At 36.6% G+C, this 19,899-nt stretch overlaps 1 protein-coding gene across 1 annotated transcript in view; it reads left to right on the top strand.

The window, feature by feature from the left end:
* LOC120312229 (transient receptor potential cation channel subfamily M member 3-like) overlaps positions 1-19,899 on the top strand; it is a 343,098-nt gene that overhangs the window by 224,940 nt on the left and 98,259 nt on the right. Inside the window, exons 2-5 of the mRNA XM_039352635.1 lie at positions 6,769-6,848; positions 8,189-8,393; positions 13,188-13,401; positions 14,854-14,978. Of these exons, the coding sequence (XP_039208569.1) occupies positions 6,769-6,848; positions 8,189-8,393; positions 13,188-13,401; positions 14,854-14,978 (624 nt within the window). The remainder of the gene's footprint in view (positions 1-6,768; positions 6,849-8,188; positions 8,394-13,187; positions 13,402-14,853; positions 14,979-19,899) is intronic.

Below are 19,899 nucleotides of genomic sequence, written 5' to 3'. Positions count from 1 at the left end.
AGCTAAGACCACATATTGCTCCTCGAAGCACGAAGCTGAAAACACCAGCCTGAAGATGACGAATGGGACTTCGTCGAAACATCGCCAAGACACTTCCAATTTTACGCAGGAGAGAACCCAAATGGTGAAGGACCTACATATATGTGTGTGTGTGTGTGTGTGTGTGTGTGTGTGTGTGTGCGTGTGTATGTGTATACACCATATATATATGGTGAATAATGTCTGTAAAAACATTAAAGGAGTGATAAAGGAGGGCTGAGTGCAGACGTCAAAGAAACAATTAGAACACAAATTAACCAGCCAGGACCGATGACGCGGTCTAGGAGCTGGGTGCAAGCGTTAGCTAACCTTATTTAAGGTGTTTCTATTAACTGGCTTTTAACCCTGATGATGTTGGAAGTTTCCAACGAAAGCTCAGTTTTATTAAAATATTTTCCTATTTGGATCCTCCTTGTGGTCGTAAATTATTTATTTTATACCATATATATATATATATGCAGGTCTTGGCGTATTCGGGTCTTTTCCTGTGTAAGATTGAGAGTATCTTGGTGATGTTTCGACGAGGTCCCACTCGTCATCTTCAGGCTGGGGTCTTCGGCTTCGTGCTTATGCGAGCAACGTGTGATCAGAGCTGCCGTCTCTCTATAAATATTGATGGGGGTGTGTGGAGTGCTGGCTTAGTTGCTATAGGTGGGTTGGTTGGCTGTGTTGGAGTTATTGTTTGCGGATTGTTTGGCTGTTTCGTAACATCCTGAGTAGCTGAGGTGCTGGCTGTGTGCCCATTAGTCTTTTGTGTTGTAACTACCTGGGTAATGGGCTGTGTGGTAGCATCCTGAAATTTAGTGTAGTGATATCCTGAGTTCTGTGTTGCAACATCCTGGGTGGTTGGCTGTGTTGTAACATCCTGAGCTTTAGCGTTGTAACTTCCTGAGTTCTGTGATGTGATGTCCGGAGCAGAAGGCTGTGATGTAACCTGCTGGGCTTTGGTTTGGCTCCGAGTTTGCGGTCTAGCTCTGTGTTCATGGTATGTGTCCGTTTGCTTTGTGTAGGGGTCGTAGGGAGGTGCAGCAGCTGGTGATGTCATCGTGGTTTGGCTTCTGGATGGTGGCTGCATTTTGTCTGGCGTATTGTGTTGTTCTGAGTCCGGAGTACGCCACCACCATTCACCCTCACCAGACTGAAACCCAAGTGCAAACCCATCCCTCAGACGAAATGCAACCATCATCCAGAAGCCAAACCATGACGACATCACCAGCTGCTGCATCTCCTTCCGACTACTTAGTGTGAAATTATGTTATCAGCAGCATTCCTTACAAAAAGAAATACAAAGTACTGAATCCCATCTGAAAAAAAGGACAACCCAAAGCCTTAAGCCTATAATTTCACTACCTTCTTTGCAAATTTGGCACCCCAGTTTTGATCTATTTCTTATGTACATTGATAATCTTAAAAATGAAGTCACTGTCTGAAGACATCCATTCCTATTCCTTGAAAACATTGTAAAATCTCAAGTATGAGATGTTGTTTTAACATAACAGTATCATAGATTCTTTTGTTTTAAATAGGTATGAATACAAGTCATTTCCAAAATCTTTGGAGAAATTCCCTGAAAAGAGAAGCAAAATGCTTTTGTCTGAGAATGAAGGTGTGCAAAGAGCATTCTTTTCTCTTCTACCCCCACTACACCCCCAAGAGCTACTCTGGAAAAATACAAGTCTTGGAAAAATATAAAATTTAGTAACAAAAGACTGCAATCAGTAGGAAGTATCTGCAAAGTGTGAGAGTAACCTTTGAATAAGTACAGAATAATCTTTCTTGTACAAAAATCCCAAAATGCCACATAGAAGGTGATAGTTTTTCTCTATAAGTTTTTCTATCTTTATTATTTCATGACTTACTTTGCTCTTGTGAGAATCCAAGAAAACCAGTCCCTAAATTTTAATTTACCTATGTGTTTCTGTAAATTAAGAGTTCTGCATTTTAATTTATTTCTGAAAAATACACTTTACTGTATTTAAAGAATGCTGAAAGGCAGTTGCAAATTCCATCTCTTTTGGCAAACACTCTTGTTAATGAACTATAATATAAATTTTAGTTCATAAGATTCCCAGCAGTTGTCAAACAAGCACACTTTAATCTTCATTCTTGGAAGATTATAAATATCCCGTGTACTTTCAGATCCTTTCCAGTTTAATACACTGTTTCTTTTGAAGGATTTGTTTTTCTGAGTTGAACTTTCAGAACTCAGAACACCGTATCGCAATTGCACAAGACCTTTTGTGGAAATGAAAAAAGAGAGAAAGAAGAAAACCCATCCAATGAGCTTGTCAGGGCTTGTGCCAGTTAAATCCAAAATCTCCAACTATCTTTTGTTTATTGGTTACGGGGTTTTTTGGGGCACCAGATTAGTTCTTCAAATTTAGGCAGTATTTGAAGCTATGAGTGAATCTCTGTTGAGCTTTTAATGAGGCTAATCCCATAACAGGACATTCCAAGTAGCTAATGGGCGCAAGTTCATTGCTTACTTTAACATCTCATGGTCAAAACTGGAATGAAAAACCTGTCTGGTGGGTAGTCATGGGGCATTAGTAGTAGTAGAATGACCAGGCACAGTGAAATTTAGACAGCACAGATAGATCAGAGAGAGCACGAGACAGACTCAATGTGGAACAAAAGGTAAATATTATCATTGTGGTTTTGTTATTGTTGTTGTTAGTCTTAATAACAAAATAATGTTGAAACCATATTCACTCAAATGATACAACGTTTAATATAACACTGTGTTTTATTAATTAAAACTAAAATAATACAAACTAAAATGTACAAAGACTAAATTATAAAAAAAGACTTGGATGTGCAAGGCGGTTTATTTTCATGTCTTCGGTTTTGGTGATTTAAACTACAGTAAATAGCAATGTTTTGCGCGATTTCTCTTTCTTACAATTCGTCTTTTGTACAGTAATAAATCAGTTAAGAGGGCAGAGTATTTTCTTTTACAATTGTATAGAAAAATATTAATAAGTAATAAGCTATTGGCAGTGAATCTGAGGCAAACTAAATAGTAATAAACATTTTAAATCTAGGAAGGTTATTTTACATTGTTGTAAAATGTAAGATATATTTTTCGCACTTTACAATTGAATGTTAAAATATTTTCATTATTTTTTCTGATTGTCATTAATGTTTCATGGAAATTGGAGCACATACAATAATGTAATCATTTTTTTGTTAATGTCATAACTATTGTTCTTTTGACCTGATGTAGTTGAACACTGCCTACCAAACCATTAAATTTATGTCTTCCCTGCTAGATGATGCTTAAAGTAGAAGGCATGATTACATAGATATTGTTTGGTTTAACCAGCTAGCTTTTCTGGTGATTTTATAAAATGTTTTACATTTGATATATTTTTCCATATTCCAAAAAGTGAATTCAAGTTACCTTTTAAGAACACCTGTACATAACAATAATTTTATTCTTTATTTTCAAGACTCTAATCAACCAAAGGTTAACTAAATAAGTAAGCAAATGAAGTTGAATAAAACAAGAATTTAAAGAGTAGCATTAAAAAAGTGAATCATTGAACTGTTTTTTCCTACTCAGTTTCTGATGTCTAGGGAAAGCACCTAAATTTAAGAAATCAATGGTTTTAGTTGTTTATATTGTAATACACAAAGCGATGCAACTTGATTAATCAAGTCATATTTCATCTTTATTAAAATTAGTTTTAAAACAGTTTGCATTATTTAAATATTTGCTAACAATAAAAATGGGCTATTAAATGTTTTGCTTGATCTCTAAATAAATGTTCTACCCAAGGATGAATTTTTTTGCATCCAATTTCATCACAGAGTGTTAAAACAGTAAAAAAAAAATTGGATCCATTTTCTTTACCAGATCAAAGTTAAAATGCACTAAAAGTAGTAGACCCCTGTGTCCAACCTCAAGCTAAAATATAAGAAGTAATGGAAAATATCCAGAACTCTGTAGGCTCAATCGAAGTTGAAAGAAGAAAGGGGCGATTATAAAATCAATGCACATAAATATTTCCAGGTTCAGTATGTGTCCAACATTCTAATTTTACAAAAATCTACCCTGCTTGGAATTGCCTATATTCTTGAACACAACCTTAATAATGCTTAAATCTTTGGTTAGGATCTGAATTATTAAGTTTCCACCAGTCTTACATTGTAAGTCTTACCGTTATATTTATTAAATATATATGCTATCCTACTGTCAATGTTTCCCATATCTATATTCTGTAAGTGGCCTATGACCAAAGTTTATTTTTAAATTAGTTTATATGGACAAATATATTTTATATATGAATAACATTATATATTAATACAGTTTAAATATCAGTAAGTTGTTTTGAACATTGTTAAAACAACTTCCTAAGGCTTAAAAAGTAATAATTTCCATTCATGGCTTGAGTATTAAAATCTAGTCATAATTTCTTCTTTTTCAAATGAGGGCTTTGTATAAACAGAAACTAAAATTATGCATGCCTTTTATTGTTTTTGCATTTCTCATCAGTGTAACAGATGATAACAGTTTCTACTCAGAGTATAGAGCAGTGATGGCGAAACTTTTAGAGACCGAGTGCCCAAACTGCAACCCAAAACCCACTTATGCATTGTTGGGTGCCAGGTGGGTGTGGCCCACTGGGTGGACGTGGCTGTGGTGGTAATGGCAGATTGGGTGGGACTAAAAAGTTCAATCAATTCCAACTTTGCAAGATCTTTTTTTTTCCCGCGAAAAGTTGAAATTGACTGATTGATTGAACCTTTTTTTGGGTACACAGCGGCGGAGGCCTAAAGAGAAAAGGTTTTATAAAACCCAGCTGAAGGACTAGGACTGGGGTGATGGCACGCATGCCCACAGAGAGGGCTCTGAGTGCCGCCTCTGATACCGGTGCCACCACTAGTATAGAGTGAAAATGATTTTATGCCAGATAGGTCTCTCTTTCTCTTTCTGTGTGTGTGTCTGTGTGTGTGTGTGTGTGCGCATGTGTATATGTGTGTTTGGTTTGGTTTGGTTTAGTTTATTGCTCCCTTTCAGGCTTAGTAGATTTGCTGTGCCTCTGTTATATGAACAATCATCTATTATGTCACTTCTTATATCCAATGATTTTAACAATGTAATTAATGAGAAATATATATTTATTATATTTTGATGTTCTTCTATCACATGAGTGATCCTACATAGTCACGGTGATGGAAAAATGAGATAACATGTACTGTGGCATCATGAGCAAAGCCCACACCTTTAACATCCCAGTGATGAATGCGATACATAAATGACATGGTTTGCATTGTAATGTCACAAAGTATTTTAATCACATGTCTGTCTTGCAGACACCTATGTTCCATTAGCATACTGGTCCATCCATACCATCTTTTTCCTGTGAATTCCTCCACTGTTCTTCCAAATCTGCTCTGAAGCTTGTGGAGGGGAAGGAGGGAAATCAGACCTCTGCCTCAGCCAGTGATGGTGAACCTTTTAGACACCGAGTGCTCAAAAACTGTCCCACCCCCACACCGCCCCACCTCTGCTCCATCCCTGCCCTGCTCCCACCCACTTGCAGGGCAACCCGCCACCTCCACGGCCCGCCACAGATCACTCAGGCAGCCCATTAGTGCCATTAGTGCCCTCCACCCGTGTCCCGCAGCATCATCTGTTTGCGACAGGGCACAAGGGCAGAGACTTGTCCCCACTGCCCGGCTGCCATGTCCTTGGCTGCGTTGCTCCAGGGGGGCCGTACCTGGGGGTGGCTCTCCTACAGGGGCTGCAGGTGAGGAGGCCATGGGGGAGGCAGGGCTGGGATGACAGCACCTGTGGCCACAGAGAGGGCTCCAAGTGCCGCCTCTGGCACTCATGCTATAGGTTCGCCACCACTGGCCTAAGCTCTTCTGCCTTTTATTAAAACTGAATATAATGTAGAAAACATCAGATTGAAGTAGATAGATAATGGTGTGTTACATAGTGTGTGGAGTTTCCATTCTACCAACCTTTTTCTTTCTGATCAGCCAAAGTTGATACTGACATTTAATTAACCTTTAATACAGAATGCTTTAAAATTTGTAATAGAAATACGTGCCTACTCTAGATTTATCTTTACAGGTGTGTATATATAATTGTTGTGACTCTGGAGGGAAATTTTTTTTTTTGAACTTTAAGCTCCTGACAATGCTTGCTGAGAATATCTTCCCACCAGAATTCAATCTCCTGCAACTTTATATGCCTACATTTCTGTGTGTTCTTCTTAATTATTTAACATTCTTTGCTGCATCTATGTTCCTTGTTTCCCAAGTGCTTTCCATACGAATTGTGTGATGAATTATATGAATTATACTCCCAGGCTCCAGTCTAAAACTTATATGTCAGAATGTAGAAAATATAAAGGTCCTCTGATGGCCTCGAGTTGTTTTAAAGGGCAAAAATATTCAATATTCCACTATGCACAACAGATTTTTTTTTTAAAAAAAAGATAATTCATAAAAGAAAAATAACACAACATCAAGGCCTATCTTATCAGTTGGAGAATGTTGATTTATCATTTGTTTCCATTAATCATATTTTATAGATTGTGTGGCATTAATATTAATAGAGTGTGCAGCCTATCATCTGGAAGGAATGCACTAGTGTGCATTAGAGCATAACACCAGCCCTGAGCTCTGCTGCTGCAGGGCATCTGTTAAAATACTTCATGGCTCTTTAATATTTAATAACAGCTTTTTTTCAAAATTCATCTTGTTTCTTTTCAGGCTCAGAAGTCATGGATAGAGAGAGCATTTTGCAAAAGGGAATGTGTCCATATAATACCCAGCACCAAAGACCCCCATAGGTAAGAATGCTATATTTAGTTACTTAATTTGCATTGAATATGAAAGTAAGCATGCTGTAATGTATAAAAAGTTAAGGCTTTGAATATGCTACAGGAAAAAAAAATCTTTATTTTAACAATAAACAACTACTTTAAATATACTCTGTACTTAGAACGTACATTGATTCATTTTTTATCTCCTCCAGTACCTCAGGTTAGAGATATGGCAGCTACTTTATGAAAAAGATTTAAAAGAAAGAAGAATGGATCATTTCCAAGATCACCTTTTTGTCATAGGACTGTTCTTTTCCTCTGTATTTCCATGTGTAGCCAATGGCATTCCACATGGCCTTTCAACTTTTGGAGAAGCTTTGGAAGGCAAGTCAGGGAGAAAATATTTTTTTCTGCGGTGATTTCCATTTTACTGGATCCCGCCTTCTACATTTAACTGAGAGTGACTGGCTCAAAAGATGGCTTTTATCACTAAGGCAGGACTTGAACTCACAGTCTTCCAATTTCTAGCCTGGTATTTTAATCCCTAGCCCAAATTAGCTCTCATGGCTGCTTTTTTACAATACTTTATGTAAATAGATAGTAATAGTTGCAAAATACAATCTTTTAATTTGGCTTCTGAATTCTGAGAGAACAACATGGATGATGTATTCTAAATGTATTCACTTGCATCAGAATTAGTCCACAGCTGTGCCAGTCACTGTTATAATCTTATTTTCTCTGTGAAAATAAAGTAAAGCTTAACAAAGTTTTTTGCTTGTTTTTTTCCTATTTTGTGTATGTGCGTTAGAGGAAACAGACTATTATACTATGAAAACTTTTTGCATAAGTACTAAGTTTTGTACAACATTACAACTGGCTTAGTGATCTGTATCTCATTCTATTGATAAAATTATTACTTATTTTATGCAAGACTTCTCGTAACTTTAATCTTTTGCTTTATTACAGTGGTTCTCAACCTGTGGGTCGGGACCCCATTTGGGGTCGAACGACCATTTCATGGGGGTCACCAAACAACGCAGTCCGCCAATTTTTTCCCCTTTTCCTTAGCTGTGCTACTCCCTTTTATTCTATTGACTTTTGAAAGCCAATAGAATAGAGTCTCTTGAATAGAGTCTAATTCTATTGGCTTTCAAAAGCCAATAGGAATTGTCCAGGCTGTCTCTGCCCTGCTGAGCCCGCCAAAAGTCCCATTCTGCAAACGGTGCTGCACCAGTTGAGTAGTCCTCGACTTACGACCGGTTGAGTAGTCCTCGACTTACGACCGGTTGGGGGTCGCGGCATTAAAAACTTGAGAACCACTGCTTTATTATAACAAAATATTAAGTAGTTTTTGCTTAATGTCATAGGTGTTGCTGTGGACGCCTAATAGGTCAACATGTGGGACTTACTCCAAGTATCTCCATTATTCAGAATGAGAAAAACGAAAGCCGTCTCGCTCGAAATGACATCCAGTCAGAGAAGTGGTCAGTCGGCAAGCACACACAACTCAGCCCCACTGATGCCTTTGGAACAATTGAGTTTCAAGGAGGTGGTCACTCAAATAAAGCCATGGTAATTTTAAAAAATTAATGTCCAAATTGATTTCTTACTCTATCTGTTATATGGGGGGGTTATTTTCTAGCAAGAAATATATCTGTCTAGGCTGCCATATAAGGGCCATTATAATTATTTCTTATACTGTATAGAAAAATCTGTATATTACAGAAATCCATTGGTAACTTAGATAGACCTTTGTTCCCAAGGAGTTTATTATCAAAGATTACCATATTCAAACTATGTTCCCTAGAGCTCCATGAGAATCATCCAGGGGTTATATATGACAGTTTATTCTAAGGATCGTTATGATTTCACCAAAATTTTTAAAATCTTCATTCCTTACAAGAGAGTCGTTTGTGAAGAAATATATCTATTAATGTGTTACACATTGATTTTTCACATTGAGAAAGGTTCCTCAGGCATCTCAAGTTTGAAGACCACTGGTCTAAGAAAACCAATGACATTTACATAAACATAAATGTACATATACATAAAACAGAACTGGAAGAAACAAGCAATGGGCAGAAAATCTGTGGGCAAGACATATGACACAACATCCACGTGTTTTGAGGTAAAAAATGTGGGTTTTCTTCTTGGTATTGCCTCAGACAGCTAAAAGTACATATCTGAAACACTGGGAAGCTACTAATATTCACTGCAGACATTATGAACAAAGATGAACCAGTGCTCAACTGTCATACAGACAGCAGTTTTTGGTTTTCAACTGTAAAAATGGAAATTTAGTGATAGTGTAGAATAAGAGTGTATTGAGAATGGTTATAACTAGGAATGAAGATTGTATTTGGTATTTTCGGCAACATTTCTGGGTTTCTGATCTTTACTTTCTGCACTTCAAACATTTTCTATAATTATAAAGCCAAGCCCAAATTCAATTGCTACATTTTACCATGAATGCATTTCTCTCCTTATTAAAAATCTGAGGGTGTTTTATATTATATATAACATTTTGAAATGAACTTTGTCCAGAGATGGAAATTAATGTGATTTTGAAGTCAGTAAAAAATAAAATTTTATTGGCAATAGATTCTTACTAGATTTTGTCAGTTTTGCTAAAAGGAGACGAGATCTCTACAGCACAAAACCATGTAATAAAAACTGTATTTTTTAAAATTGTATTTATTTAATAAAAGGACAAACTTCTTATTGCAGTGCGGTATACTGCATTTATTAAAGAAGAAAGGATTTGTCCTTGTCTAACTACCAAGCAAAATATGAATTACTTTTTCAGACCAATGTAAATTTAAAATAGGATATATGTGATTGGAGAAACTTTCAGGTTACCCTTTCTGAAAAGTTGTAGTTTCATTTATTTTACCAGCTGTATTAGTTTGCTTATTCTACAACATACATATATGAAGACAGAGAAGAGAGAGAAAGATTTATGAATTTACTATTACAATGTAAGAGTGTAGAATAAGTATGGTATAGTGGAGCTGCCCTTGATGACCACACGGAAATTTCAACTTCTCCAGAGTGCAGCAGTGCACATAGTAATGGGGCCCCCTAGGTTTGCCCGTATAACATTTCTGTTGCGCCAGCTGCACTTTCCAGGTACAATTCAAGGTGATGATCATCACTCTGTCTATATGGCACAGGGCCAGGTTATCGTCAGGATTACCTTTCCCTAAAGACATATGTCCTACCAAGTCAGATAGGGTGGGCATGCTCTTAGTGCCTTCCCCTAAATACTGCCATCTGATTGGAGCTAGGAAACATGACTTTTCCATGGCAGCCCCTCCCTTATGAAACACTATGCTCCCCTGAATTTGGCAAGTGTCCACCATAAGGCTTTGAAGACCTGTCTTTTCCTCCAAGTATTGGGAGAAGACTAGATAATCTCATAATAGAACTGATTTGGCACCATGTTTCGTTGTTTTTAATGTTTTAATTGGTTGAACTTTATAGCTTTAATATAATTTTATGTATCTTTTAATTTTTGATTGGGAATTAAAAGATGGACGGCTATATAAATAATCAAGGATGCATTGACCTTGCAATTCCATTTACATAAAATTTAGCAAACATGCTGCTACAGGCATCTGCAGCAAACTGGGATTGTGTAAGAATGATGACATATGCAATGTCATTATAGTGCCAGACTCAGACTTGGGTACTTGCATCCCAACAGTTATGTATATTATAGGCTTGGCACCATAATATATGTTTTGTTGCTTACCTTCTCTTGCCTTTCTTCCATGCCCCAGAAGCACCTGTGCTTTTGGTGTCACACTATGTTCATTGTTCTTAAGGATTAGGGGTGCTACCAAACTTTGTGGGTTTCTTTAGTATGGATATTGCCAGACCAGTTTTTATGCTATGCTACAGATTATATAATTGTAAATGGAAGGCAAATAATGTTCTGGCATATATTTCAACTGTGTAATTTGTTTTATTGTAGAAGCAATGTAAACTAAATGCTAGTCCCAAAAATGTCAAATTCCATTATTTTATATTAAATGAGAGAATCTGAAAGATAATTATGGTGTTTAGTGAATGAGAAATTATTGTTTATTGTTAAATTTGTTGACCTTAAATTCATATCCTTCCCACTTCTCATACCTTTTCCTTCAGCTTAACTTCTAATATAATTTACTATAGCCTCACAGTAAAAATGTAAAAGCTTTCTAAATCCATGTTTGGAGTTGTCTTGATTCAATAAATGGTAGTTAAAAGACCAATACAAACTCAAAATATCATTAAATGGCAACTTCTTAAAGAGATAATAACAATTGGGTTTAGAGGCATGTGCAGATCATTTGAGGGAAGCAGCATCTGAGTATTCATACATACACGCATACACATACACACACATACATACATCAGAAGACTAGAGAGAGCCTCGAAATAGTCACACCAATGTTTAGGGAGGATCCAATAGCTTGTATAGCCTGTTCAAGAGGCAAATTCAGGAAGCTGTTTTGCTTCCGCATGAAATGCTGTGTCAAATAAGTTGCACAGATTTATTGCCTTTGTCCTTACATGAATGGACCTTGGCTTACATAATCCATTTTTTCTTTCTTTGGGATGATTACTGCCATGGAGATAGAGACAGTTTCCCTGTATAAAGGTAGCAGTAATTTTCTTAAAACAACTTGTAACCTATTCTATGTATCTTACAATCTTGGAAAGTTGGTAATTCATTGTATTACTGCTGTTTGGAAATTATCTATTCAAAATGGTAATCAGCATGCTGTGTAAGTTTTAAGACTTTCACAAATGAAGATGCATATACATGTCCCAGGATAATGTTGCAGGATCCAATCTGGGTCGGTCACCAGGAGCAGAGGTTTAGCCTTCTGAGCTTTCGGACTCCTGCTGGACCCCATCTTCAGAGAGCTTCTCTCTGGCAGAGTGTGGGCTGTTCTGTGTGTGGTATTTATGGTGCCTATTGTATGTGGCTTTTCAGAGGTTGATTGGGGTGTGTTGATGGCTGGCTTTTAAGTCATTAGCTGGCATTTGCTTGTGTTGCCCAACCCTCATCTTCTAAGTACTTGATAGGCTGGTGATAAATCAGCACTCCTGTTGATTGACAAGGGCCTGTTTCCCAGGCATCAATCACTTCCCTGGTTATTTTTGTGCCTGCCCATCCAACAATCTTAGTAGCTGCAAAATTGAAAGTGTGTCTTTGTTCATTGCAGTGTGAGGCTACCAAGAAGTTTGGGTCTCCTCGACTGACCACTCACTTGGGTTCTTGCAGTCTGGTGGTTAGCTTCCTCCCTTTTTGCCCTACATCTATGCAGGGGATTCAGTAGATTACATTGGAAGTATCTCCCACCTCCAAGCAATTTTAAGGTTCTCTTGATCTTATGCTATGTAAATATTTAATAGAATATTGCTTGGGTAAAAAAAAACCTGTCTCATTTAATTGCAACACATTTCTTCCCATTACTGGCAAATTATTTTTGCTGATAGGCTTTTCATGCTAAGACAAGGTTTACACTTCACATTTAACTATGAAATAGATAAACTGAAGATGCTGCATTAATGCCCATGTTCCATTGGTAGCTCCTCCAGTGAGTGACTTTCAGTTTGGTACAGTGGTTAAGGTGCTCACTCTGAAAACAGGATATTGAGTTTAGTTCCAGTTTAGCCATGAAAGCCAGCTACATGACCTTGGGTCAGTCACTCTCTCTCAGCCCAACCAACCTCACAGTGTTGTGTTGTGAGGAAAATAGCAAGAAGAAGGAATACTGTGTATATTGGCCACCTTGAGTTATTTATAAAAAATAATAAAGAGGGATAATAAATGCATTCTATGTCAGCATTTGCAAACCACCAGCATTGCTACAGATTAAAATAATTAATTTAGAGTTAAATTAATGAACCACTGGTAAGGACAGATGATGGGAAACTATTTTTTCATAAGCTCATCCAAAGTACCCGGAGTACTGATGTGGCATATTCTTCACAACCATTTTTAATTAAGCATGACATGTAAATGAACCTTGAAATGAAACGAAATCTTCTGGTTCAGTGCTAGCTACCTTACATACACATGTCTGTAACTAGTTGTAAACTGTTATTTTATCTTGTAACTATGGAGAACATACAACAATTTCATGGAATTGTATTACTTTAATACAAAAAAAAACCCATGATAGAATTTCCATTTAGCTAAATGTTGTCATTATTAGATTTTGATCCCAACTTTTTTTTCTTTTTAATATTTGATTAACTCAAGATGATGAACGTACGTAATATCCTTACCTTTTCAAGTTACAGAATCAATATGCTTATTACAACTTAACTTTTTTTTTTCATTTTCAATGAATGCTCCTTGTTCTCTAGTATGTGCGGGTGTCTTTTGACACAAAACCTGATCTTCTTCTACACCTGATGACCAAGGAATGGCAGCTTGAACTACCGAAACTCCTCATCTCAGTACATGGAGGTCTCCAGAATTTTGAACTGCAACCAAAACTCAAACAAGTATTTGGGAAAGGCCTCATTAAAGCTGCTATGACAACTGGAGCATGGATATTTACAGGTGGAGTAAATACAGGTAATAAAAACTGTTAAGGGAAAATCCCTGGAGCAAGTATAGCTCAGAAGGCTTGTCAAAGAAATATATCACTGCACATTCCTTCCCTTCTTTTTTATAAACATTACATTAAACCCGCATTATCATTTGGCATGCAGATCTTTTATGAAAATATAGATAACCAAAATAGAATTCCAAGCAGGAAGTGGAAAAAAATAAAGTCATCTCTTAATGACATGATCATAACCTCCACCCCACCCTTGTTGTTATTCTCATTGGAAGGAAAGGTCCATTAATAATATTTGTCAGGATACTGTTCTGGAGGGGAAAAGACGGTTATATGCCTGCTGCTTGCTTGCCTGCCAATTGCCTGCTGCTTGCTTTGCTGCTTGTTAAAACAGCAGCAAAGACAATAACCATGGACAAAGAGCAAAAAGCCATGACACTGATGATGGTTTAATGCAACTCCAGAGGATGGAAATAATTTATTAAAAGTGACTTCCTAAATTGAAATTAACATCAGTGTATTGAACAGACTACAGAGATATAGAATTGGCAGACAGGCAGGTAAACATTGGACCATGCTACTCCACCCTTTTATGTTTATTTTTATTTCTGACAATTCAACTTCACAGTAATGGATTGGACAGGTAGAACTCAGGGATGAGAAAAAATAATATTTCTGTTATCTGCATGAAGAGTATGCATTTAAAATCTTCATGTGTGCCTCATATTTACAGTACACAGAAATGGAAGGATCTTCATAAGGTATTGTAGCCATCATTCATTTTGTGTCCCTTACATATATGGACACTTTATATTGCAACTCAGTGTAGAAATTAATATGATTATTCTTCCAGTATCCTCTTAGCTTAACTCCAACATCCACCAGTCAAAAATTGTACAACCTAAATTAGCTTGGCTAATGGAAGCCATTCTACTGTATAAATCAAAAAGACAAAAGACCTAATCCTAAATCAGGGACCAAGTCTGTGATCCAAGTGATGCTGAACTCCAGTTGCCATACTGCTGAGGCTGCCGAGGGTTGCAGTCCTAAAACATCAAGATCACCACAAATTCTGTATCCCTACTTGAGATTAGAAAAAAAAGGCAAGAATGCATGTAATGAATTAGCTATGATCGTGAATTCTTTTGTCACTTATCTGCAAGATTAATGCTTCATTTTTTCCTTGTTTTTTCAACAAGGTTAAATCAAAATGTGACTTAAGGCGATGTTAGAGCAAAGTTCTAAGTAAACTTATACTTTTTCTATTTATGTCCAAAGTATTTTTCCATAAAATCTTGAACTATATAGTGGCTGGCTTTCTCATCTTAATTTTAAATCTTAATGCAATTTCTTGATCTATTGTTGATTCATAATGTTTTCATTGTCACATCTCAAAATTTAACTTACAGGCATTTTTATAGCAGATGTTAATGTCATCCTATCATATTCTAGCATTTCTTTTTCAGGAGTTATTCGGCATGTTGGGGATGCACTGAAAGACCATGCTTCAAAATCTAGAGGAAAGATATGCACTATTGGAATAGCTCCCTGGGGAATCGTAGAAAATCAAGAGGACCTGGTTGGCAAGGATGTGAGTCTCTTGTTTATCTATAAAATATGCTTTTGTTAGTATGTTTTAAATATTGAGATTTTTCACAAGTTCTGAACCAGGAATCTACCATGACACCAAGATTAAAACAGAATGCTTTGTACAAGCATATATAGCTCTTCTCAGATGTTTTGATAATTTAAAAAAATGTAATTCCTTATTTAATCATTTAAAGGATGCATTCTTCTATGGATGGACAATTTAGTTCCATCCATTTTTTTTTACTAATTAAGGACAATTCAAATTATTTGGGCATCTAATGTGAACGTTGGCTCATGTATTGCGAATGTTGGCTCATCCTCCTTATCCATAAGTGTAACATTTTTGTTGCAGACTGCATGAGGTTGCCATCCATTTTGCAGTTGGCAAAGCTCCCCAAATTGGCTTTACATTTTTAGGAAGTTGCAGAGCCTTAAGCTATTTATTTCATTCCTTAAAACCTCCCCTAAAGCAGGCTTTGATTTCATCCAGCTTTAGCTTAAGACACATATTTGACCTGTGAACCAAGCCAATAAGACTTTCCTAGTCCTCTGTTCTTTGTGCCACTCACTTATCTCTTAATAACACTGGTATTTTCACTGTTCTTTCTGTAAAAAAATTAGAGTTTCTGGGCACATCTCTTTACTTGTCTGTCATATTAGTATAACTGGTGTCTATGTCCCTGTTGGCATAGGGGTCATATGCCTGGATAAGGAGGCATATTCTGGAGGAAAAAAATTGCTTGGGTTTTTTTTTTTTTTGTCATGGTCTCTTTAAGCTTACAGTTATTACCTTCATGATGAAGAAAATCTATTTTTTCGTTCATATCAACTAAGTCATAATATTTGTAATTCAAGTTTTACTGCATTAAAATAATAATAATAACAACAACAACAACAACAACAACCAAATCAGTCTAAATATATGGCTTTCCGTGCAATGAACCATGACAGCAAAATACATACATGTAGTAGAATACACACCAAAGAAATAAAGACATTCAGTTTTTAAACAATGAAATAAACTTTAACCACCAGGACTAGGATTGGACAATCTTTAATATAATACAAGTTCAAAGCTAGAGATTGAACAAATGCATCTTATTAATCTAGAGTTTTTACGCAAGTATGAGATATTCTTTTCACTGAAATATAACTGGCTTTTTGCTCTACTCCTTGCATACTAAGTCCACAGTTCTTTATACTGTATATGTCAGGGCAGTCTTTTGTGGCAAAACAAAATGCAAGTGGATACATATACTTGTGCATGTGCATAATATCTATTCCATTAAATTTGATATAGTTATAATTTATTACTTCTATTCGCACATTCAAAAATAAACAACATGACATTGATTTGGGCAATATTGAATAAGAGGGTTCTGAACAAATCTATTGTCAAAAGGCACATGCAAATTTGTCTCATTGTTGTTTTATTCTCAAATAAAATATAATTATTCCCATTTTCACAAAAAAGACCTGATCTCTCAGTGTGGGAGCATGTTGGGTAAGCCTGAATATGGTAATTAAAGGGGGAAATAAGAGAACCATAAATGGTGGCAGAGGTAGCCAAATGTCCACTGCTGTGCCTAGAAAAATTGCTGAAGCAAAAGCTACTCTTTCAAGGAAACTTTGCATTAAGAAAAGACACAAGCCCCCTTGTAGCGGATCATAGGATCATTTGAGATTTTGTTTTTTGCTCCTTAATGTATTTTTTTTTTCAGAAGAGAATAGTATTTGTTTCTACTTACCTATTTCAGTAGCCTTTCTTGGGATTCTCACTTCATTTCTATATCAAAGTGATGCTCCAAGCCAGTGTTTCCCAAACTTGACAGTTTTAAGGCATGCGGACTTCAACTCCCAGAATTCCACAGCCAGCGTTGCTGGCTGTGGAATTCTGAGAGTTGAAGTCCGCATGCCTTAAAATTGTTAAGTTTGAGAAACACTGCTCCAAGCCTTCTGTAGTCATGAATTGAGAAGTATCATTTTGTTACTATGATGAGCCTGTTTTTAGACAAAATATAAGATATGCTGTAAGTACAACATCCTGAGTTAAAGTTATTTCATTGTGGCATTATAGATCTTTGACAAACAGTCTTCCCTATATAATGACAAACTTATTTCTTATTTACTGAAAACGTAGATATTGTTAGAGCCCTGGTGGCGCAGTGGTTAGAATGCAGTACTGCAGGCTACTTCTGCTGACTCCTGACTGCCAGCAGTTTGGCAGTTCGAGTCTCACCGGCTCAAGGTTGACTCAGCCTTCCATCCTTCCGAGGTCGGTAAAATGAGGACCCAGATTGTTAGGAGCAAGATGCTGACTCTGTAAACTGCTTAGAGAGGGCTGTAAAGCACTGTGAAGTGGTATATAAGTCTAAGTGCTATTGCTATCATGAACTCCCAGGCTTCATGGAAACCACAACACTGAATGCAGTGTAAATATATGGCCAAATACTGTTTTTGATAGAAATATTGGCTGCAGGTCCTCAATGATGAGAGAAGGGTGTCTGAAAGGCTACATAGCATTTCAGATTTGAAGGATGAAATTTGTTTCTTCATGTGTGCCTCCAACTTCTTAACACCAAACAGATCATACAGTCATAGGAAAAGATGTGGCTGCTTCATGTTAACTTTAATGAGTGGATTTCTTGAAGCAGTGGTGCCTTTCTTTCAGGCTTACATAGAAACCTGAAAAAAAATTTAGGCTACTTTAATGAATAGCAGAGGAGTGTTGCACTCACAAGGTCCAAAGCATTTCCTTCAAATCATTTTTGAATGGCACCCAGTCAAGACACAGACACTTCTCTCTGTGATTAAAGCTGAAATGTACTAATCTGAAAGAGAAAAGGAAGCTTTTTCATTTTGCTTTTCATATTCATACTAACACACCTGCTACAGCATTCATAGTTTCCTTGATAGTTGGAACTGCTGCCTGCAAGTTAGACAGATAAAGGAAATCTGATGCTTTTCCTGGAGTTATCCAACTTCATTTCTCCTGGGGACCTAACAGCTGTGTTCTCCATTTCTCTTGTAATGGAGTTGATATCGTCTGGTTTTTTTTTAATGGGAGAAGGATAATAGCAAATCTATCTTTTCATCCTCTCTGTCAGAAATTGTTTTATTGCCTTTGATTTGCAGCTTTAGAATTCAGTAGCAGTGCACTTTGAACTACCAGTAATCATATTTCTCACATCCCAGCTCACAAGTTGCATAGGCATGCATTACCAAATATTTTGCTAGAGCAGAAATTTTTCAGGGATCCTGAATTTAAAATAATATTAGGCCAGTGCTAAATTGTGAGAGCTAGTTTGATGGAGTACATAAGAGCTGGACAAGAAAGTGGAAGATTGTGAAGGCATAAAAGGCAGCTGAGGTGTTGTTCCAGTCCAACTAACCTCATGGGATTATTGTTGTGGGGAAAATAGGAGGTGGAAGCATTGTGTACACCACTGGACCTATATGAAATAAAGGCAAGATATAAATCTATTATAATATATAGTGAAATCCAAACATGAATTCCATTCTTGGCACTTCGTAATCAACAATGTGTTTTAATGTAAAAATATAAATACTCTATATTTACCATGTGAAAAAGTTCCTTTCAAAGCAAAGCAATGCATCCAACAAAAACCTCTCCTAGATTCAAATAAAGATGATAAGAAAATTTGAGTTAATTATAGTATGTTAGGTGGATTATATATATATTATATATATTATTTGAAATAAGAGAGACCATTTAGTTGCCATTTTTTGGAAGGGCTAGCCTATTTGTATTCATTAAATCGTCTCCCTATTATTCCAATTCCCCATGATTGTCCTGATATGTTTATCTTCCATTCAATCTGTTCTTCTTTCTCAAATTTCTTCTGATTTATAGATTAGATTATTATTAGATTAAAGTTGTTTTTATAATTACTTTGTTTCCCCTGGGTAGTCAGTCACTACTGTTCTTAGAGGGTGGGGCAGGAATTCCCTTCCCTCTCTCTTCGCAGGGGGAAAAATACTTAGGACAGCTTTTGCAGGAAAGATATTTAGAATCTTAAAGAGAAGATCAGATCTCACCCAGTTTCATCTGCGTTGCTTTAAAGGTGCTTAGTAGTAATTTTGACTTTGGCTGTCAGCAGCCATATTGCTATGGCTGGTCTTTCCCCCGCAGGTTTGGAGAGCTGTCCCGGATCAACCAGGAGGGCTGCTGCCCTCCTGTGATCAAGCAGGGATCCTCTCCTCGCTCATTGCCCCTACAGGGCGACTTTCGACCCTTTCCAGGTCCCCCAGTGGGATGAAATCGGATGCTGAAGACGGAGTTCGCCTCCATGCATCCGGAGGCACCAATGGCAAACCGGAAGTCTAAAGATAGGAATTGTTTCTGAAGCTCTTCAAGACATAATAATCTTACAAAGAAATTGATTTTGGTTGGATATGATAGAAAAACCCAATCTTAATGGTAATTACTATTCAACAATGAAACCAACTGCTTCAGTAGGCTGCAAATTCTCCTTTGCTCCTTTAATAAGCTGCAGGATATGCTATACAAATGGATTCCTGCACTACAGGGAGAGTTGAACTAGATGACCTCCAAGTTCTATTCCAATCTGTACATTCTACGATACTATAATTTTAGATTAATTCATCCCACGTAGTAGAAAACATCTTTTATCTATTATTTTAACTTGAAAAAAGCAATGGATTATATGAGTATCTGAGGGCTCTAAAGAAAGAAGCAAAATAAAATCTTTATCAAAACCCCATATGTAGCAGACAGGATTTGAATTGTTTAGTAATGTACTTATCAAGCCACAAAATGTAATATTCTGTCTTTGCCCTTGTTTCCTTTGTGTGTCAGCAAAGCCTGCATTGTTATTGGTAGCAGAATAAGTGGTGGTAGTAGTGAATTAATAACTGAAATTATTTTTATATTATCATAA

This window comes from Crotalus tigris, unplaced genomic scaffold (genome assembly GCF_016545835.1).
Source record: "Crotalus tigris isolate CLP2741 ecotype Arizona unplaced genomic scaffold, ASM1654583v1 scf7180000018464.579312, whole genome shotgun sequence".
NCBI lineage: Eukaryota > Metazoa > Chordata > Lepidosauria > Squamata > Viperidae > Crotalus > Crotalus tigris.
The sequence above is the reverse complement of the archived record's forward strand: the minus strand, read 5'-3'. Positions and strand labels throughout refer to the sequence as shown.